Below are 20996 nucleotides of genomic sequence, written 5' to 3' on the forward strand. Positions count from 1 at the left end.
CAAAAACGTATGTATAGCAATTGTGAAATGTTGTGGTTGGGTGAGCAATATCAGTTAGCACCAGTGAAGCACCAATCCGTAGGAGCCTATCATCCTCAGCTAGTCGTCCTCAGCCAGTCAGCCAGCTAGTTACCCCCTACCTCTCTCACTCTCCTCACTCTTTTCCCCTATCCCCTAACTCTGATGCATAACTCCATTTCACTCCCCCCTCCTCCTCCTCCTCCTCCTCCCGCAGGGGCACGGTTAGCTCCCGCTTCCACAAACCCCCACACAGAAAGCGGGTAACGACCAAGCCACCCTCCATGCCACGTATCAAGCCCCTGAAGCCCTTCAAACCACTAACTTATCCGGATCATTCTGATTGTCCCATCAGGAAGCGAAGTGAAACCCCCCGAACGAATCGGACGTCTCGGGAGAACAGGGTCTTCAACAAGAGGAGGACGACCGGCAATCATCTTCTAATTGACGAGCACGCCGCATACAAGACACTTGATGGGTTCCGTCCACGTTTTGGCCCCGCCCTCCGCCAAGACGTCAGCCCGGAGGTCGGTGAACTCGAGGTAAGGCTGGCCATTCATTTCGAGCGTGACGGAAAATAGACCCTCCCATGGCCTATCCTTGTTAGTGACCTTGCTTCCGGGAGGGGCTAGCGACTTTTTGCGGAGTCGGCCGGGTTTCCGCCCTCCTTCCGTTTTTATCGTTGGTGTTGCCGTTGCCGTGGATCCTGGTGCTGATGTCGGGGCGGGAGTTGTGGACTTCGATGCCCCTGCCTTGGCGCTGGGCGTCCTCGTCCTCCTAGAACGAAGTGCTATCCCTGAGGCGGTCGAGACGTCGGCTTCGGCTTCGGGGGTGTCTTCGGGCGCCGGTTTGGCGTCTTCACTGCCGGCCTTAAGAGCGCGATTGCCGTTGGTGCCTCCGTTAGTCTGAGAGGCGTCCTTCTCGGCTTTAACGTCCACGGACTCCTCTTGTTTGGCGTCACCGTTCGGTTCCACCTTGGCATCTTGCTTGTCGTCGGCCTCCTCCTCCTTCTCCACCTTCTCCACCTTCTCCTCCTTCACCAGGACGTGAGGCTTGTCGGTACCAAGTCGTTCAAACGTCGCTCGAAGGGCTTGGTCCTTGATGCACTCTTCGTGCAACCACTTCTTACATGACTCAGAAGAGCATCCGACTAGCAGTTTGTCAGGGTTAGCTGGGGTGTTGCAGCCGCATACAAGCTCGACGGTCTGTCAAAAACTTCACGTTAGCATCTTGGCTTGGTGTGGATGGAGTAAACGGGATTACATACCGAAAGCTCCTGAGATCTTATGTCATAAGCTTGTCGCCAGTACAGACTATCCTGCGTCTCCTCATCGTTCTCCTCGAACCAGTGTTTCACAATCGCGGGCTCTGTAACGCTGACCACATTGATGATATCCACTGCCATCTCATGTTAGCACACGTACAATCTCCAACCTCACCCTGCAACCACTCAGAGTCTACTCACTGTGATTAGACGCCACCAGTTCGCCCTGCCCATGGTACGGTTGTCTCCCCTGCACAATCCTTTTCCTGTCGCGCGTCTTGGCCGGCAGCTCGTCAGGCCAGTACATCCAATAAACTCTGGCAAAGACATGGTGCTCGTCCCGGGCGCGGATTTCGAGAATCCTGGCGACCCACTCGGTATCCCGTCTTGTTATCGGCGCGGCGGCCGCCTCGTCGTTCCCCTCTTGTGGTTTTGGCTCCTTCTTCTTTATGCTCAGATCATTGGCGACATAGATGAAGTTTTCAGCGTAGTATTTAACGTTATTCACTAGTGGTAACAACAGAAATTGAAAGTTAGTAAAACCTGACGGCTTCCAGTGAAGTGAAGTGGAACTGAAAAGGGGGAGAGAGAGAGAAGAGAGAAACTCACACACAAAACTGTTATACCTCGTCATGTCGGTCCAATCCTTGGCGGGCTCGACCTTGTAGTTTACATCCAGATTCGGGTACGTCCTGAACTTGCCCGACGGATGGAAGGGAGACTGCTGAAAGTTGAGCTTGTCCGCTGGGTCTGCGTCCTCGTCGTCAACTGACTCCGCTTTGCCTCCCGCAGTGCGTCTGCGCTTGTTGTTATTGTTCTTCTTCTTCTTGTCTGCCACCACGGGGTCGACGATAACTCGGAATGGGCATTCGGCTCGGGTGTTATCCTTATCCTCCTTCCGTTCCTGCACTCGATCCTGACGGTCGGCATCGGACGCCCTTGGTCTCTTGCGAGAGGAGGCCATTGTTGGCGCAAGGTGTGAAGTGTCGTTGAGCCAAAGGTTTGATAAGCTAGGGCGCTGCGCTTTGGAAGGTTCCCGACGTCGTCACCCGTCGGGAATTCGTGGCGTGAAGGTTGGTGATGGCCTGCGACGAGATCGCGAATATGCGACAGAAGAGAAAAGGGGGTGGGGTCGCGTAGAGAATGGGTGGATTAAAAGTGCGCCTCAGGTCCTGCTATGTAGAGACAGCAAGTTTGATGTTGTTGAGGTTTCAAATTGGGCGACGGCAACGACGATGAGAGCGGCCTGAACCTTGTTAAAAGGTGCTGAGGTGACGTGGTTGGCTTCGGGTTGTGTCGTGCAAAAAGAGAACGCGGGCGCAGGCGCGAACAAAGGGTTGCTGGGTCAAGGTTCGAGCTCCTGCAAGGTTCGATGCAAAGAAAAAAGTGGGTGTGAACCTTGGAGAACCTGAAGTACTTTGTACTTGTAGAAGGCGTGTGTTATGTTGTGACTTGTCCGTGACTCAGTCAGCATGCGCGATGGGCGACGGCAAGTGAATGGTTGTGGTGCTGGTGGCTCGGAGAATGCGATTGAGAAAGAATCCGAGACCGCGACTGTGTCTTGGTTGAGCTTTTGGATGACGAGTAGGAATGGGGAAAAGGTCTGGAACTTTGACAAGGGGGTGGGCGAAAAAAAAAAGAAAAAAAAAAAGCTATCAAAAAGCTGGGGAAGTCAACTTTGCGTCAATTGACCCACACGAGATCTTGGAACAATGGTTAGATAGATATCCGACCAAGTCTCTGAATAGGGTTCACAATAAGATGCAATGCCCAACAGACGCGACCGCAGGGCCAATGTACAATGCGAGGGCTCTATTGTCGTGAAGACCGTCCGTCTCTTTTTATGAACTTCACCTCCGCATCGCATTGGGAAAAAACCGTTGCGCCCAGCCACGTGATTCAGCTAGATCGATGACCATATGCCGCTAAGGTGAGCTTCAAAGAGGAGAACATGGCGAGCTTCTGAGAACCCTATTGGTGGATTGTCACGATAAGCGGGTAATGGTCCCAGCTTCCTCGCTTGACAGAACGATTGTGCCATTTTGCCCACGATTGGCTGGTGTTGACGTTGTTTGGTTTGGGTCAGTCTTTGCCGCCATTCCCACAAACTTGGCTGACGACTTTGACAACATGAGGAGACGCGGTGGACAACGACTCACAACCAAAAGCAAACTAATCCAAACCAAATCGCAGATTCCCATAACCACAGTGAAGAGTACAAATACAGAAAGGAGACAACATCGTCAACCCCTACGAGACAAGCCAACGCCAGCGCTATGCATATAGCAACCCAAAGGTAACCATCAGATAATCCGTCATACCCATCAAAATCCCCAACATAGCCATGTCATCACATACCCATCTTCATATCCCAGCCATAGTCATCAAGTACCATCATAACAAATCACTCATCATCTTCATCATCATACCTCCCCAAAATCGCCCTACTAGCATCACTCCCCCTCCTCTCATCCGCCAACCCATCCCCGTTGAACCCATTTCCACTCCCATTCAGTCCAGTCTGCTTGAATCCCTCAATAACTTCCGCCAAAGCCTCACCCTCCGTCCTTCCCCTCTCCACATTGATGAACCAGATAAACAGCGCCGGCGTGCCCACGATGGCGGCCAAGAACCAGAACGCCGGTCTGATTTCTCCAGACGCATCAATAATCGCGCCCACAATCGCCGGTCCAAACACGCTTGACCCTTTATCGGTGATAGCATAAAGAGCATAGAAAGCAGCCTCGGATCCGGGAGGGATGAGCTCGCCGTACAAAGAGCGGCAGTAGCCTGACAATCCGCCGAGGACGAATCCGTAGATGGCGGCCAGGGGGTACATCTCCCATGGTTGTTGCAAGCCGCCGACGCCCCAGGCTTGGACAAAGGGGAGGTAGCCCATTAGGCCGTACAAAGGGATGAGTTCGAACAGGGCGATGCAAGCCAGAATGGTCTGGTGGGCTTTGAGCCGGAATTTTCGGGAGATGAAGGACCAGGAAAAAGCGCCAATGATGCCTGAGGCAGTAGAGATGACGTTGATCATGCCCAACGCCCAGGGTTCCATGTGCAGTTGGGTTTTGGCGAACAGGATGGCGGTCGAAGAGGTAGTGGCAATGGCGTCCGAAAGAAGGAACCAGCCGGCGAGGAAGAGGACAATGTCTACTAGCCGCCGGGCGAGCTGGACGGTGCGGAAGAGGGACTTCCAGGCGTAGATGGTGTAGTGAAACAAGGCCCGAATGCCGCCGGAGTTGGACTTGGTAGGCAAAGGGGGTCCGGGGCGAGGTCGTAACCACATGGCAGCTGGGATGGTGAAGATGGCCCACCATGCGCCGATGACACAAAGAACGATCCGCTGCGACCAAGTGGTATTCTTCAGGACGATCAGGATGCCGATGGCGACGCACTGCAGGAACAAACCGGCGATGTAACCGATACCGATACCCTTGGCCGAGATCTGCGTAGATAATTCCAGTTCGCGTGAGGTCAGCTCCTCAGTCGTCTGGACTCGAGAGAGCGGTTCGCCCTCATCGTACGTTCGACTCCCAAGCAAGGCAGTCGTCGAGTTGCGCATGCTGTCCTCCCTGTATTCATCATCCTCATCGTCGCCATCTTCGGTAGTCGCGTACCCTGGCGAGCCATAATCTCCAGCATGACTGATCTCGGGATGATGTCTGACCAAAAGCGGCAAGAACGAGTTCAGCAACACAAAGGATGCGCCGAACGAGGTATTCGAAACGATGGCCAGCAGCGCGCCAATGAGGTAGGTGTCCTTGCTGATGAAAATGTAGGCCATAACAGAAATGCTTCCAATCCACGCAAAGGCCAGCAGAAGCTTCTTCCGAAAGTTGCCATGGTCCGCCGCGCAACTTATGCTGACGACCAACAAGGCCTGCAGCAGGACGCTGACGCTGAAGGTGTACATGGCGAAGCTCGCCGTGTTAATTTCCATGCCCAATACGTAGACGACGCATTGTCCTTCGGCGGCGGTCGCATGCTTATCGGAGCTGGAACCGCATGGTTTCGATCGGTCGGAGAGGAGGACGCCATTTTCGCGGGCTAAACTTTCTAGGAGAATTGGGATGAAAGAACCTGTGACGGGTTGCGTGTAAGTCGGGTAGTTCGGACGAATTGTTAGTTTAGGCTGTAAGTGCAAGATAACATACCGATACCTGTGCAGGTACGCCAGTCAGCTTTATGACCAAACAGAAGATGGAATTGATGATGATAATACTAACCGCAAATAACATAGACCTCAGCAGCGAAGGCATAGGCATACCATCCCGCGAGTTCCTTCTGGCTAGTGGGGCGAGTGTCGTCACCGGGGTATCGTGCGGGAGGCAAGTCGCTCTCTCTGTCAGTGTCGTCGTAGTCGTATAGGTAATCGCTGTTATGGTCGCCAGGACCATTGTCGCCGGCGTTGGCAGGACTGATCCTGCCGGACATGGTGGTGGTGATCCAGTCGACTAACGAGGTGGTATCGGATCGTTCGTCGTCGGCTTCGAAGCAGGAAGTTGTGTGAGAGAAGAAGGATCGTTTGGAGGTTCTGGAGGCCTTGGACGCGTAGGATGCGTAGGATGAACGGGAGAAGAGACGCGGAGCTGGTGGCGGTCGGAGAGATTCGATCCAGTCTGCCGCTTCATTGTTGTATGCGGATGAGACGTGGTCCACGTTATGCGGCGGTGTCATTGTGCCCACTGTACGCCAGCCCCGTTGCAGGGCATTGATAGGCGTCACTCCAGTGGATTCCCAACGCGGGCCAAGGTCGCACTGAGCAATCAAGGTTCTCGCTTCGCCCGAGTCGGCAGGCGGTGTGGATCCCCCCGCTCTAGGTACGACTGCAGCTCTGCAGGTACCGCTGCCTGCCAGAAGTAACCCGATTAACACAGCAAAAACAACCCTCTGTCCAGGAATCTGGGATGTTTACGACCGAACGGCAGAAACAATCTGTCTCTTCTGGACCTCTCAGTTCTTCGGTTGAGGCCCGTCTTCTCAGGTCCACTTTCCTTCTCGTTCGTACCCCACTCGCTGGTTGAGATCCAAGATGTCGACTGACTGAAAGAAAGCGGGGGGCGGTTAAAGTCCGAGCTCTGTTCAGGTATTGAATCGAAAACGGGCGTTTCGGAGGACAAGGAAGTTGATAATTGATGGCGGTAGTCGACTGGTTAAGGTGGGTTTTCTGTCTCTTGTGTACTTGAAGTAGAAAATCTGTAGAAGGTCCGGGGGTCAGGAAGTCCAGATGAAAGGGTTGATAAGAATTTCCAAAGGTCAACAACAAACTGAAAGTCCAAAATGGCAACGCAGTCTCGCTTCCTGCTTTGATCGAGCGTGGTTTGGTTTTGTTGGCACTACACAGTAAGGTAGGGCACTTCAAGGGCGCGAAAGCTGGAGGGTTGGTTGATCACCCACTCACATTCTCCTCTCAAACAAGAAATTGCAAGAGACTAAAACACGGATTCAAGACATTTCTCACAACAAAAAGGGTGGGCGTCGCCAGGTTTTATGAACTTTGAAGGTATCATCAGCAAGACAGCAAGAATTCTTCATGTCCGCATGAGCAGATCGGCTTCTCGGCACCCTTCTTGGTCTTTATGGTCACTATCACGGTATGTTCTCCCCTCTTATAGCTTGCCAGCTCGCCTTTGCCCTTTGGAGACATTTGATTTACACCGACGGAATGGACTTTGTTCTTGGGCATCACCGACAGTACCCCAAAAATGCAAGCAGAAAGTGTGATGAACCTGCAAACTGACGGCATCCCGAATCAAAGAAAACTAGCACCAAAGCGCTAAAGTTGGTCCCTTCCATCTGTCCCTCTCTTGGTTAGGCCCTGGAGACGTGGACGGGAAGTGGGGTACGGTAGGTTTGGCCATGGCCTCCACTGTGAATCGGAGGCCGGCATCCCTAACCTAGGGGTTCGTGGTGGTCGTAGGGCTGCTGATCATTTACTGGATGTGGATAATCAGATGCAGACACTTTCAATTGTTTGTTTCCTGCATCTTGAATTGATTTTGCGCACGAATTGTTTGCTTTAAAACTGCTATCGGTACCGTCTTGACGGCCCGTGGTCAAGAGGTCCGGTCTCGGTAAATCGGCATTTGGCAGTTGGCTCAAGAAAACTTCATCAAGGATGGCATCGGTACCATATTTGATCTAAAAAGTGTGACGGAGGACAAGACAGGTTTTACTAATGGGACAAAGTGAAAATGCTTCAATTACCCTCTTGGCTGACGATACAATGACTGCAAAGTGGTATGACTTAATGAGGTCTCTGTTAATGTTCCCGTGATTTCAAATACCACTGTGATCCAGCTTCAAAACCGGGTGTTAGTCGCCGCCAAGACATCTCGATACTCGGGAAAAGTGGTAAATATTATTCGACAGCAGATCACTGTATCTCCTCAAGAACAAAACTGTCCAAAATCATCCCCAGGAAGGCCAAAAGAACAAAAAGTGGGTATTTGGTGAAACAAAAATGGCCTTCCCCTCCCTCCCCTTCTCAGCTCTCCAATATGATATCCAAGATCGTCTATTCAGCTCAGCCCCCCCGCATGCCGCGGCGCCGAGCCAAACTCCCCATCATTCCCCATCACAACTGACCACCAATGCCTCATCGAGACACTAGAACTAGTGACCCTCCCCAGCATGCGAAACATGCGTAACCTCAGTCTCATGCCCCTTCGGCTTTCCAAACAGCTTCCACTTGAGCTTATCCGCCAAACTATGCTGTCTCTCATGTCCATGGCCATGATGGTGAACATCAGCAGGATGGTCACCCCCGGTCCCCTTGTCCACAGCAGCAGCCGCCTCTTTCTTGGCCTTGTCGCTGCCGCTGCCAATACCGGCCGGAGAAACGTGACGCTCGTTACCGGCGCCGCCCCGACCGGTGTGGTAGTTCTCCGTCTCCGTGGAGTGGCGGATGGCCACGTCGGGGATGATATCTTTGTCGGCGCGGCGGTGGGGTTTGACGCCTGCGTCGCCTATGTTTGCTGCTCCTGTTTGTTTGGGGTTGTGTTAGTATCAATGATGGTGGTGATGGTGATGGTGGTGAAGTCGCGCTAGGCTCTGCTAGGGAATGAATTTGGGCATGGGATAGGGGACAACGCTAGCGGTTTTTGGCGATTGGTTTTATCGCTGCCCGCTGCCCGCTTGTCCTGAAAGACATCTTGGCAAACGTGGGACAAGACTCGCTTCCTTCAGGCTGAATTCACATGGATCCCCTTGACGTTTTCGAGCTTCCCAAGCTTTCTAGCTGGGCTTGGCTGGCGATAAGGTAATTGTAGGTTGAGATAAGCCTGTTGACGGATGGTTGATATCACACCACTCGCTTTCCTTGGATGTTCCTCTTTGTCTTTCGTCGTTGTCGGCAAGGGGGTTGGTGCTGGAGGAAAGAAGAGAGGCAGAACGAGAAAGGAATGCCTTACCTCCGCGACCGGTGCTAAACGCGCCATCGCCGTGGCTACCTGTGGCGCCTGCTCTGACGACTTCTCCGTCAACGTACTTGGTGTCGTCCGGGTTGATGTTACCGGCGCCACCACGGCCGTGGGATACTTCGGGTCCTGCCATTGTGGTTGTTGGTCGCTAGGGGTCGGTGATAGGTATGCTATCGATGGTCGTAGATGTGAAGGGCGAAAAGTCTTTCGTAGGTATATTCAGTCTTTGTATAGTCCGTCGAGTATTTGCGATAGATGGTTCACGGGAAGTGCGGGAAGGCGGGTGACTCGTAAAATTAATGAGTCGGACAATGCCGTCTTTTAAACATTTCTCAACTTTTTTGGGAGCTGATCATCTGTAATGGGTGTCCGTTCACGGCTAACTCACAGCCGCACGAACGCACCCCGCGCAGCCAACCACATGCAAAAGCAAGAGGTTCCTGAAAGGGGCCTTGTCTGTGTGTTGATAACGAGAAAGGAGACTTATCTATCGGTCAATTTTAGATGGCCAAAACAAGTACATCATCGATACCCAAAACGGTGTTCCCTAACCGATATCTCCCCTTGACACATGATGGGCGGCGCGCGGGATAAGGATGGGCAAATCGCCCTGGATTCCCTGCCAAGAAGTCGAAACCGAAAAGTGGCAGCCACTCAGCATCGTCCGTCGCACTGGCACACACCAAACACCATTACGTTTATCTCCAGACCCAAATCTTTCTGGTGAATGCTGGTGATGGATTGTGACCTATTCCGGATGCCCTCCTACACATCGTGCACGCGGGAGCGACGGGATGATGGTCATGGTGGATGCCCTGGAATGCGCTGAAGAATCGGAGGAATTGAGCGACGCAAGGTGCACCCCACGTTGCTTGGACGGAATCCTCCACATGTTCCAGATGTATACTTTCCACTTGCGTCTCATCGAGGATTTGACATCATCCGGTACCTCCCGTCCACTTGGAAGACGGATCTGGAACACTTGGAAGTTCATTCCCGTCCTAGAAAGAAATTATCACGAAAGGGCCCAATACGATGACGACTTTTTTGGTTGGAGTTGGAAGGATCGATGGAAGTTCAGATGGTGCAAGGAGTGCGGTGGTTCCTATCTGCAGCAGGGGCTTCCGCTTTCGCTGTGTCACTAGGGTCACTGATAAGATAAGAGCTCCTCCAGGTTTGGCCGCTCTCACTGTTCGCAACTTTGACACTTGCAAGTTGCAACGACAACCCAACTTCACCAACGTCAACTATGTCCATACCTCTCCTCACTCTCAGAAAATTGAGGACAACCGAGACGATGGCGAGCCCAAGGGAACAATTCCTGCCCTTCAGTGGGCAGCACCCGGGCAGCACCCAGGCAGCCACTTTTACATATTCAGCTTTGCCCAGGTCCTGGTGGCTGTTGCTCGCTTCTCAGCCTTCTCTTCCTGCAATGGCCCATGAACTGCTTGTTGGCTTCTCTTGTGCTTGTTATATATCCAGCTGGCCCTTTAGCTCGGGCACTGGTTCTCATTTTCAGGCCTTCAATCGATTACGTTCATCCTGACTGGTTGTTTCCCCGCCTTCCGACCAAACATCCTGACAACCTTAACGATTATGCCAAAACACCTTAATCGTCAATATGGCCAAGAACAGGCGGCACTTCTCTCTAATCAGAACAGCCAAAAGACGGCACTTCAACTTGATAAGCATGGCCATTCCCTCTAGAGGAAAGAAGCATTCGAGAAGCCGACGTCCGACCACCGGTCGTCTCGCATGTCGCAACGCAGCTGAGGCTGAGACTACGTCGCCAGTTAACGTGCCGCCCAGATTGTGCACCGTGTGCGATGGCATGTTCACCGGGCTCCTGGTTGTGAGAAGCTATATGCCTCACCATCAGTCCGTTGCCAACCTTAGGCGATCCGCTGAGCGGGGATGCTATATCTGCAATCTTGTTGTGGCCAACCTCCAAAACCAGGTCTCCAGTGGCTTGCAGCTTCCCAGAGATCACAGATACCGCTGGCAACTACATCTTTACTCGTACAACTACCAGGAATCCCAAGACGAGTTCTACCGAGACTATGGAACGCTCTCCATATCGTCCGATCTTGATGAATGTGTACTGAAACTCATGGATGCAAAAAGTAAGTTTACGGCACATTCCGACAAGTCAAAACCGTGGTGAGGAAGGCCAGGCATGGAATAACCCTTTCGAAACACAGGCCCCAACGCACCCATTCACTCGGTTATTTCTGGGGCCAGCCTCACTGACCAGGCAGTCTTGGAAAATGCAAGAGCCTGGTTGAAAGACTGTCGCCAACATGACGCGTTGTGTGAACCAGTTGATCCTACCTTCAACCCTACGAGGCTCATCTACATTCATGACACTTCCTCGGTCCAGCTCATTGAAACCAAGAAAGACTCGAAAAGCTTTCCTTACGTCGCTTTCTCACACTGTTGGGGAAAATCCAAGCATCTCACACTATTACAAGACGAACCCAACGGGACGACGAAAGGCAACATCGAAGAACTACGCTCACTCATCCAAGTTCAACGTTTACCGACCAGCTATCGGGAGGGGATCTCTGTCAGCCTAGCCCTTGGATTTCGCCACATTTGGATTGACTCATTATGCATCATACAAAACAGCCGTGATGACTGGGCCAAAGAGGCTGTCATGATGAAGGACGTGTATGCTAATAGTTCTATCAACATATGCGCTTCAGCTGCGGCAGATTCTTCAGAGGCAAGCTTCCAGCGCAGGGACCTAAGCATGTTATCGCCGTTGGATGTCGAACCCCAGTGGACTGGTCTCCTCGATTGCGATGACATCGAGAGCGAGCTTGGTCCACTTCCAGCATACCTCCAGCGGATCAAATTCAAGCTTGTAAATACAAGCATGTACGAGTCAGATCTATCAAACGCGCCGCTTAATCTTCGCGCTTGGGTCTTCCAGGAACGTATTTTATCACGACGTCATCTTTATATGACTTGCAACCAGCTCTGGTGGGAATGCCGCGGTATGTGTGCTTGCGAAGTGTTCCCAGCAGGGATTCCCGATCGTCTGGATCCTAGCCGTACGGACACAGACGAGGGATACAGGGTCCAATACTATGCGTTAGGCGGCCATCGTCATCATTCTATTGACAATGGAGCGGCATTGGATTCTTCTTCGGCAGGCCAAAGGAAGAGAGTTACTCAGGGCGAGCTTGCCCGGCATGCACCGTTCAGCGGTCCATCGGAAGTTGATATGTACGAGCTTTGGAACAGGCTCGTTGAGCGGTACTCCCAGTGCAATATCACCTACTCATCTGATAAGCTACCCGCGCTATCTGGGCTTGCAAAGAGCTTCAGCATCTTACAAGGCTCAGGGTTTGCTCTCAACGGACAATCTTATCTCGCCGGCGTTTGGCGACCATATTTACCAGAAGCTCTATATTGGAAACCAAAGCCACCATTGCGGGGCGATGTCCCGTTTGGCAGGAACCGACCTCATCCATACCGTGCCCCCTCATGGTCTTGGTCATCGGTGGAGAGCCCGGTCGAGTGGATTAATTCTGGGCAATTCACGGAACCGGCCTGCCGCGTAGAGGATGCGAAGGTACTTCACCTGGACGAACGGTATGAGGCTGGCATGGTGAAGGGTGGTATCCTGCACCTGAGGTCCCGTCTTATTGGACCTTTCACCTACGAAGAGTCGCCACTGATGAACTTGACCCCAAGTCCAGCCCTAGATAGTCGTGTTAGGGTGGCTCTCTGCTCTGCAGAGAAGGAATGTGTGACTTGCTGGGATGAAAGGGATTTCGATTCCCAAAAGTGGTGCATCAGCTACCTGGATCCGCTTCCAGATACTGTGCACGAGGACGGCATCTTGAATGGCACAGAAACCGTGCGGAAAACGGTGTCGCTCGAGGCTTCGGCAAAAGATCCCCGCATACGACTTTTTCTTGTGCCTCTTTTTCAACGGTGGGGGTTTGCCGGCGTGATTCTCTGTCAAGTCGTAGTCGACGAAACAGACCTCGAATGCGCTGATGATAAAGCTGTTTTCCAGCGGGTAGGGAGCTTCGCTTACATGGAGATTGAGAAAAAGGTGCTGGATCTCATACCGGAGAGAACGATTGCCATCATATGAGGATAGGAGCACAAACAGATGGAACAAGATAGCTTCTTTTTTTCATTCGACGAGTATCAGTTGGCGTCAATGGATCTTTCTCCGGCAGTTCGTCTGCCAATTCCGTGTCATTTGGCAATACATATATATATACATACATACATACACGCAGGCTGTCCATCTGTCTCACGTCACTGCACGCCGGGAAGAGTGGAAGCCACTGTCGAATGGAAAGCTCGACCCAGAAGATTTCAGCACCAGGAGCAAGTGCAACCATCACTGTGGAAGTGACCTGGTCCTCTGCCTGCACTGCGGAAGGAGCGATCGAATACGATATGCGCCAAAAGATGGAAAGGAAAACGAAAACCCGACAGAAATGGAAAGTGCAAACGGGGTGGGTGCCAAGTCCCTCCTTCCCTTCCCATTTCACTTGCGTCATTGTGCCACTTCTGCGCCCATTCATCAACATATTCATCACCCGCAACAACAAACCCTCCAAAAACAAACCCAAAAATCTCATCCACGACAAGTAATAACAGCCGACACAAAGAGCTGCAAAAAGAAAAACAAAAAAAGAAACAGATAAACGACGCGAGCAGGATTTGAACCTGCGCCTCCGAAGAGATTTGATATGTTCGAATCATGGAGTATTCGAGTCAAACACCTTAGGCCACTCGGTCATCGCGCCTTTTTTTTTTGATTGTTACAAATCCTCAGCAAGGTGAGGTTTATGTATACCAGTGACAGGTTTCTCAGTAGAAGGGATAGGAATGTTTGATGCCGTGGTGGTGGGTTGGAATTTTGGTCGCTGTGGTCACTCAGGTTTTTTGAAGGCTTTTGCTTGTCTTTCTTTTTCGCATTTCTTTTTCTAATGGGATCTGCGGCATATGAGCTTTTTTTGTACCAGGTGCGGGAGTGTCACGTATCGGTAGGTGATCGTGGGATCAATTGGTTTCGAAAAGGATTGACTGCCTTGTGGAGTGCTAGGGAGGAGCTTTCATCCACCGAACCTCTTATCCCTGTATGGAAGGATGGAAAGCAAATGGGTATTTAAAACGACTGAACGCCTCAATACGCCTGACTGACGACTTTCTCGTATCAGACTTTGCTTGCCTTAATATCCCTTCTCCTGATAAAATTCCTCCCAGCCTTTCGCTTCTCCATCACCCCATCAGTCCTTTTCCGAGCACCTGTCGAATGTAGGTACCAGGCCTTCTCCTTTTCTTTCCTTCGCCCTCCCAAATCAAACCCCATGTTGAGTCAAATATTAGATAGGCCTATTAATCTGATACTCGCTCAAAACCCCCGAAGTCTTCTTCAACTCGTGACCTCACCAGCGCTCAAGCTGCCACCAAACCTCGTTCCATCGCTGCGTCCAAGAACCTTCACCGACACCCAACCGCCATCATTGCCATCCATGAACAACGCGACCTTGATCGGACCGTCACTGGGGCGGCAGAAACAGTTCGAGTCACCGAAACCCAGTGGGTTAAGGTGGAAAATCGACAAAGCCTTCTCATCGTGCTTATTGACAACTTCAAAAATGTCGAACTCTCCACAGCCGAAGTCCCAGCATGAACACTTGTAGTATTGCTGAGTGTAGGGGATACGGGCGTTGAGGAGCCACAAAGTGGGTTTGTCGTTCGGGTCCGAACCGTCGGCGTTGGGATGCGAGTGTGGCATCAAGAATTCGAAGAGGAACATGCGGTTGGGACCGGGGAAACCCTCTGATATAAATGCTAGTCATGTGGCGGACGAGAGAAAACGAGAGGAAGTTGAGAAGAGGGGAGAGAGGGAGACTTACTCCGAGCAGCAGCGCCAGGTTGGATGTATCCGCAAGATCCATCGTCGCACTTCTGATCCGTGAACATTGAGAAATCGGCCGTGTCAGAGACGGTGGTGTCGGCGAGAATGGTAGGGCCGCCGCCGCCGCCGTCGCCGCCGTCGCCGCGGGAGTTGACGAATGAGAGAGAATTGCCGAAGGTCCTGTTGATGGTGGTCTGGTGTTAGTGATGGGTTCGAGGTGGACAGCAAAAGTCGGTATAGAGATGGGTTCGATTGACTTACTTGGTGAAAACACTAGAGCTGGCAGTGCCACCAAAGTTGCCCATGAACGTGATGCCCTCTGAGGTCTGGCTCTGGGCATGGTAGAATCCCTTGCGGGAGTACGAGCCGTCGCCGTTCGGCTGGTAAAATCCGACCTGCTTGAGGTGCAAGGGACCGTGGAAGTGCAGAGAAACCTGGGAGTGAAGTGTCAGTGACATGCTCGCTCCTTCTTGAGACTCAGCTGTCAATGGGTAGACGGAGAACTTACCGGCTCGTTAAACGGAACCAACTCGTCGCTCCAAGCCCTAGGAGCCTTGTCGTAACGACCAGTATCGCCATCCATAAAGGTCACGGCTTGGTAGGTACTGCTGCCTCTTCCCGAGCTCGACCTTGGTGTAGAGCACTTGATCCACCTGGGAGCAGAAGTAGGTTCCCTGCTCGTCACGACCTTTGTCCTTGCAAAGGTCTTGGCTAGGAGTTTGTGCGCGGAAGGGATCGTTGTCGGGAGGGACCGTTTGCGGGTTGTTGGACTCAGCATCAGGGCCGGCGTGAGCGCGGACGACGAGGCCGGAAACCGAAGAGTTAGAACCGGAAACGTTGAAGATGGCAGCAGAATTGGTGACGCCAACAATGGAGACCACGGCCAAGATGGCCTTCTTGATACTGAAAACCATGATGTTCGTGTTGATGATTCGCTTCGATTTCTGAAATTGGATTTCGTTGCTCGTAGTCCGAGTGGAAAGCTGCTTTCCAGATGCCGACGAGGATTCGAAATGGAGGAAGTTCTGGTAGGAAAGGGTTCCTTTATACTGCTGCTGGAATAATTCTACTGCTCCACCAGAATTCCCTCAATACCCTTCACCAAGCCATCGCCAGCCGCTAGGGGCCCAAGTGAAGGTATCTCCAACCTTGGCAGCCGTCTGCACTTCACCTTGTCCAGAGCCTGGAGACGGAAGTGGAAACACAGAAAGTGGGAGTGAATGAACATCCCAGCTCAAAATTATGGATTCTGTTGTACAACCTTCATGCCAAGACATCGTCGAGTGTTCTGGACCGAACGGCAGCGTTGGTGAAGGGGCCTTCGGGTCTGAAGGTTGAGGAATGTGGGGACCCCGTCTCTTTGGCGATGAGAAGGCATCAAGTGAACGGGGGAAGTGGAAAAATCTCCAAAGGTTTTAGTATCTGTCTGCCGCTCGGCTTGCCGTATGGCACAGAATAGCTCAGGGGTTCCGTTCACTGACAAAGCATGCCGGAAGGGATGCCGAGCGGCTTTAGATGACGGCTCCTAGGCAATCGAGATTACTTTGTCTGTCCGGAGAGCGGATGAAGACTCGCAAGATCTGGATTGAAGACGGTTTGTTCAGCGTTCTGGGGTCCATGTCTCCAACTGTAGCCATGATGGACTCATCAGAGAAGCTTGATTTTCCAGCTAGCCAATACACACAAGGCCCGACTGATACTCTAGAGCCATGGTCCGGAGAGCTATAATTGGCGGAAGCACCGTGAACGAGGCCCGTACCTACAAATTTGAATAGTCTGATAGAGGGGTTCAGCCCGGGTCCGATGCGTAGGTGCTCATGACCAAGCAAGGGATACGTTGTGAAGAGCACGAGGATCGATGGCCGGGCGATGAGACACAGTTCGAACGTAATCAAATGTACCTTGGTGAAAAAATTCACAAGTTCCGATTGTCTAAAAATGGGTTCTTTCACACGAGTGTCCAATCACCGCTCATCAGAGAGGAACGGGAACAAATTAGCTTCCGTGGTCGATATCTACGGGCCATGATCGCATGCCCAGTGTAGAGTGGGCGATGCCAAATTCGAATAAGAAGGATCTTGACTGAATTAATGGGTTATTGCTTCTGTGTTCCACATACGGAACCGTATCGCCTTTGGAGGTAGTCATGAAAATTTTGCCGTTGCGGAGGTCGTGGTGGATGGTTCTTCAATGCCTGGACTGCCCCTGGGCAAGAAGAAAACGAGTTTTGGTTAGACTGTCTTGTGGTGTTCCTTATGGCGGGTAAGTGAAGATGATAAGAGGTCGTAAAATTGAACATCAGAATGCTCCTGCCCATTGGAGTTTCTTAGTAACGAGGAGACGAGGGAGACTATAAAGAGAAATGACGACCGAAACCAAGTGGAAAGTCTGGAAGGCGCATGTCAGCAAACATGCAGTCTCCGCCTTTATGTTGTCAGGCAAGAAGCAAAAGTCAAGCAATGCATGATGCGAGTTTTCTGCGAGTCACTCCAGGCACCGAAAGCAATTTCAACATGCGTGACAACGGGAATCTGTTTAAAAGGGAAGTGCCATTGAATCACTACTGCGCGGGGTATCTCGAAGACAAAAACTCCCAAACGCCTATGCTACCTGTGGTAACAGATATTCTTCCTTCCCTTGAAATCCTTCCAGACTAAGCCGTCTCTTGCAGTCCGCAACGAGTCCCCTTAATGGTTGGGGTAGACTTACTCAGAGACAAGACCACTCTTGGCCTTGAGCTCATCGACTTTACCAGCCGAGAGCGAAGCACCGAAACGCGCGCCATCGCTGGCACCCATGTTCTTGATGCTGACGGTGCCACCGTTGGTGGCATCTATGACAAGAGCAACCGTGATCGGGCCTCCCTTGGGACGTTGGAAGTAATTGGCATCTCCGGCAGACTTGCCATCGTCACCAAGGTGGAACGTAGACAATGCCTTATCCTGGCCAGGAGCCAAGACCTCAAAGACGTCGAGTTCACCGCAACCGGACTTCCAACAGTTGCAGTCAAAGTATTGTGCCGTGTTCGGGATTCTGGAGTTGAGGAGCCAGACGGCAGGCTTGTTGCCGCCGCCGTTGTTGTGCTGCGGTTCGTCTGGCATGGAGAACTCGAACAACAACACGCGAGCGAAACCCGGCAAACCCTCTGTGGTGAAAGGGGTTAGCAATCTGACTTTGTGACTGTTTAAACTGACGAAGAAAATCAGGTCACTTACTATAGGTGACGGCACAAGAACGACTACGTTAGCTTGATGTATCTCGGAAGGATTACTGCACAATAACTTACCCAGAGATAACACCGGATCCGGTACCACCGCGGTTGCCGAGGAACATGACTCCCTTCCGAGTCTGGGTAGCGGCATGGTACTCGGCAATGCGATTGTAAGCACCGCCGCCACTAGGAATTTAGACCGAAAATTGCTTAAGACGGAGAGGTGCTCGGAAAATAATGGACAGCTGAAATGAAGAGAAAAGAAGGTTAGCATCGCTATGACAAGCTTTGATTGAAGCTAAACATGTACTTGCAGGCTCGTTGTGCGGAGCAAGGTCTCCGTTGAACTGCTTAGGACTCTTGCTGCAAGCACCGGACTCGTTGTCCATGAAGGTGTCAGCCTCGTAGGTACCAGGCTTGGTCACCTTGGAGTAGATGACCTGGTCCACCTTCTGGCAGTACCAGTTACCAATGTCCTCTTGATGCTTGTGGTCGCGGCACAAGTCGTCAGCGGAAACGTCGGGGGCGTCCAAGTGAGGGTTGAACTCCGGGTCAGTGCTGTACGGAGCAATGTCACTCTGACGAGCGACAATGGTCGAGTTACCGTGGTACGAGAGGGAACCAAAGCGACCGACTGCAAAGGCGTTGGCACCAGGGATGGTGCCGAAGACCAGGGAGACCGCAAGGGCCTTGAAGACGTTGAGGATCATGAGGAGATTCTCGAGTGTCTGGTCAGTGATGAGGTGCTTCGGTATCAGTGCTCGCTGGAGTGATCTCGGTGCTGTTGCAGAAAGGAAAAGTTTGGTTCTGGGAGGAGGAAGGGATCCTTTTATGGCGGCCCAGGAAGTATTCCAGTTCCCCTTCACGCACGAGAAATTTCAAGTGGAGTTTATGGCGATACCATTGACTCCGACAGCCAAGACGGGATCTTGGAGGTTAGTAAACGGGTCGGCGTCCAGGTGAAGGCATCTTGGTCTGGTATATAAAGCGGGAAGTATCCACTTCTTGAGGTTTTGGTTATTCACTTCCCATTCCCACTCGGCGCAAGTGGGGAGGAGGCAGGGGACAAGGGTCCGTCTGAACTTCTGAAGTCCCTTCACAATGATATCGAACCTCTCGGCGGAAGCTCAAGGTATATGCCAAGTGATATCCGAACGGATCTTAGCTCGACAGATTGAGACGGCATATACCCGAACCGCTAGTCGTCCGCTTCACCGCCCTACGTTCCGCCACATCTGATACCTGTGGTCCCAGCTTGATGATACAACAGGTAATTATAGGATCTAGACGGCAGTAGATTGTGACAAGTTCGAACTGGTTCTGTTTCGTTTGTCAGTTTGGCAGATGTAGTCACTTCCCTCATCCATGGGTTTGACGAGCATGTTTGTTTTGGTCTTGATCCTTGGAGTCAAGCCATTGTCTTTCGATTCCATTTTTCTCTATTGGTTCTATGGATCAACTAATTTATGGGAGTCAAGAGCCCAATCTCTCGGTTGAGTTTGCGCGAGCAGATGACGTTTTGGTCGATGTGCCAGCCAGCTCTACCAGCTAACAACGACAGCTAAACACCCCCGGATATCTCAACTTTACGGAGTCCTATTGCATTTATCGTTTCCTGCACCATGGCTGTTAGTCCAGTAGAACTCTAAATATCGTGAACTCCATCAAGTCTCTCCCCCAAATGATGAGTTCTGGTCAAGTAATGCCTCCCGTCTGTTAGTGAGATTGTTCCTTCTGCGGCTGTGAGCATAATGTTTCCCAGTCTAGTGCAGTCACCACAGCAAACACCTGAATGGCAAGCAAGGGTTTATAGTGACATTCTCTCCCCTCCCAGCAACTGGTTGAAAGCTGGAAGTCAGGTTCATTCACTCTCAACATGAGCTCCGTTGTGGATCCGGAGCTGACGATCAATCTGGACCTGATGATGATGTCAAACCTTGATCTGGGAGACACTGGAGCCTAATTCCTCGAAACCTTGGGTGTCACCCATTTGGCGGCTGTTCATCGGCAGTGAAGGTGCAACTGCTGGATAATTCAGTTCCAGATTTCCGGAGTAGTATTTCTAGACGCCCTTTTTCACCATTGATATCGAACTTTTTCCAAACCACACAACCCAAATCTTGAGCAGCACTCACAATCTTCCGCCCTCGCGATCCAAAAACCCGAAGAGTCAAGCCCCCCACAACCTAACCCAACAACTCCTCACTTTACAGCTCTCAAAATGAAATCGACCATCTACTCCAAGGTCTTCACGGTAATCATCTCTCTCTTGGGCATTACCAACGGCCTCGCCATCATCCGCGGAGATGCTCCTTCCCTGAACGTCTCCATCGGAGGTTCTATCAACCCCATTGGCAACGCCCCTACTCCCCTGAACGTTTCTATCGGCGGCGAGATCAACCCCATCGGTGCTCGCAACATTCTCCGTGACCTTGATGACTCCAACTCGAACGGCGCTCCTTTGAACATTTCCATTGGTGGCTCTATCAACCCTATTGGCAATACCTCTTCTTCTCTCAATGTCTCCATCGGTGGCGAGATCAACCCCATTGGCAGTAATCCCACTCCTCTCAACGTTTCTATCGGCGGCGAGATTAATCCCGTTGGCACTCCTTTGGGAGACAGCGACTAGTTAGGTAGGTCCATACTCCATCTATTACAATTTGACTACCCGCCTCTCTGCCTCAACTCGTTCTTGCGGCCCCACTTCAGTTGCTAATCTCCCCATTCCTGACAGGTGTTCACCTTCCCCTTCTTGATTGTCAATGTCACGAACAGGTTTTGTCTAGCAACACCAAATTATGGGCCGGTGAACCATATTCCGACGGCGAGAGCCCTTCATATCAACAGTAAAGCTGGTTTCATAGCGACTTGCACATCATGGCTCGACAGACATGGAGATGGAAGTTGATGGGGCAGAAATCGAGGTTTCAATGACAAGACATAAACCTAGACGTAAGAACAGGGAGATGTAATGTTGATATGACAATCTCCACGTGAACTTGAAATCTCCCAGGGGAGAAATTAAGTGATGATTTAGACGGCATACCACATTAAGAGGCGCTGGAGATAAGAAGGCTCGGTAAAGATAATATCTAGAACTGGGGCACCTGTGAAACATACCGTGTCTGTAGCGTGGAAGGAACGATCCCATGAAAGTGCCATACGAAGGAGAAAATG

At 51.6% G+C, this 20996-nt stretch overlaps 7 protein-coding genes and 1 non-coding gene across 8 annotated transcripts; 2 read left to right on the top strand and 6 right to left on the bottom strand.

The window, feature by feature from the left end:
• Nucleotides 1-458: 458 nt before the first annotated feature.
• On the bottom strand, nt 459-2904 carry SMAC4_08051 (uncharacterized protein; the record flags this gene model as incomplete). The annotated part of the gene is made up of 4 exons (XM_066090734.1): nt 1892-2904; nt 1484-1789; nt 1286-1416; nt 459-1223 (listed from the first exon to the last, which is right to left on the bottom strand). The coding sequence occupies exons 1-4, from the start codon at nt 2244-2246 to the stop codon at nt 459-461; spliced, it is 1557 nt and encodes a 518-aa protein (XP_065945468.1). The 5' UTR covers nt 2247-2904.
• A 135-nt stretch (nt 2905-3039) lies between these two features.
• SMAC4_08052 (uncharacterized protein) lies at nt 3040-5477 on the bottom strand. The gene has a single exon (XM_066090735.1). It carries the CDS (start codon nt 5226-5228, stop codon nt 3687-3689), a length of 1542 nt encoding a protein of 513 aa, XP_065945469.1. The 5' UTR covers nt 5229-5477; the 3' UTR covers nt 3040-3686.
• Nucleotides 5478-7395: 1918 nt separating this feature from the next.
• Nucleotides 7396-9095, bottom strand: SMAC4_08053 (uncharacterized protein). Its single transcript, XM_003347438.2, has 2 exons — nt 8701-9095; nt 7396-8271 (listed from the first exon to the last, which is right to left on the bottom strand). The coding sequence occupies exons 1-2, from the start codon at nt 8840-8842 to the stop codon at nt 7904-7906; spliced, it is 510 nt and encodes a 169-aa protein (XP_003347486.1). The 5' UTR covers nt 8843-9095; the 3' UTR covers nt 7396-7903.
• Nucleotides 9096-9694: 599 nt separating this feature from the next.
• Nucleotides 9695-13091, top strand: SMAC4_08054 (uncharacterized protein). Its single transcript, XM_066090736.1, has 2 exons — nt 9695-10832; nt 10911-13091. Exons 1-2 carry the CDS (start codon nt 10331-10333, stop codon nt 12818-12820), a joined length of 2412 nt encoding a protein of 803 aa, XP_065945470.1. The 5' UTR covers nt 9695-10330; the 3' UTR covers nt 12821-13091.
• A 295-nt stretch (nt 13092-13386) lies between these two features.
• Nucleotides 13387-13487, bottom strand: SMAC4_13006. Its single transcript is given in 2 exon segments — nt 13387-13430; nt 13450-13487. It is a non-coding gene; the product is annotated as a tRNA-Ser (tRNA).
• A 629-nt stretch (nt 13488-14116) lies between these two features.
• SMAC4_08055 (uncharacterized protein) lies at nt 14117-15519 on the bottom strand (the record flags this gene model as incomplete). The annotated part of the gene is made up of 5 exons (XM_003347440.1): nt 14117-14526; nt 14604-14785; nt 14867-15039; nt 15114-15150; nt 15212-15519. The coding sequence occupies 5 exons, from the start codon at nt 15517-15519 to the stop codon at nt 14117-14119; spliced, it is 1110 nt and encodes a 369-aa protein (XP_003347488.1).
• Nucleotides 15520-17310: 1791 nt separating this feature from the next.
• SMAC4_08056 (uncharacterized protein) lies at nt 17311-18526 on the bottom strand (the record flags this gene model as incomplete). The annotated part of the gene is made up of 2 exons (XM_003347441.1): nt 17311-17750; nt 18127-18526. 2 exons carry the CDS (start codon nt 18524-18526, stop codon nt 17311-17313), a joined length of 840 nt encoding a protein of 279 aa, XP_003347489.1.
• A 1284-nt stretch (nt 18527-19810) lies between these two features.
• SMAC4_08057 (uncharacterized protein) lies at nt 19811-20734 on the top strand. The gene has a single exon (XM_003347442.2). The coding sequence runs from the start codon at nt 20038-20040 to the stop codon at nt 20446-20448; it is 411 nt and encodes a 136-aa protein (XP_003347490.1). The 5' UTR covers nt 19811-20037; the 3' UTR covers nt 20449-20734.
• The last annotated feature ends 262 nt before the right edge of the window (nt 20735-20996 follow it).

Source organism: Sordaria macrospora, chromosome 1 (assembly GCF_033870435.1).
Source record: "Sordaria macrospora chromosome 1, complete sequence".
Lineage (NCBI taxonomy): Eukaryota > Fungi > Ascomycota > Sordariomycetes > Sordariales > Sordariaceae > Sordaria > Sordaria macrospora.

Excerpts from the sequence above, each read along its gene's own strand:
- SMAC4_08052 (XM_066090735.1), bottom strand. The coding sequence starts at position 5,228 with ATGGAAATTAACACGGCGAGCTTCGCCATGTACACCTTCAGCGTCAGC.
- SMAC4_08053 (XM_003347438.2), bottom strand. The coding sequence starts at position 8,842 with ATGGCAGGACCCGAAGTATCCCACGGCCGTGGTGGCGCCGGTAACATC. Across the intron at positions 8,272-8,700 it reads GTTTAGCACCGGTCGCGGAG|GAGCAGCAAACATAGGCGAC; the intron begins GTAAGGCATTCC and ends CCAAACAAACAG.
- SMAC4_08054 (XM_066090736.1), top strand. The coding sequence starts at position 10,331 with ATGGCCAAGAACAGGCGGCACTTCTCTCTAATCAGAACAGCCAAAAGA. Across the intron at positions 10,833-10,910 it reads GAAACTCATGGATGCAAAAA|GCCCCAACGCACCCATTCAC; the intron begins GTAAGTTTACGG and ends TTCGAAACACAG.
- SMAC4_08057 (XM_003347442.2), top strand. The coding sequence starts at position 20,038 with ATGAAATCGACCATCTACTCCAAGGTCTTCACGGTAATCATCTCTCTC.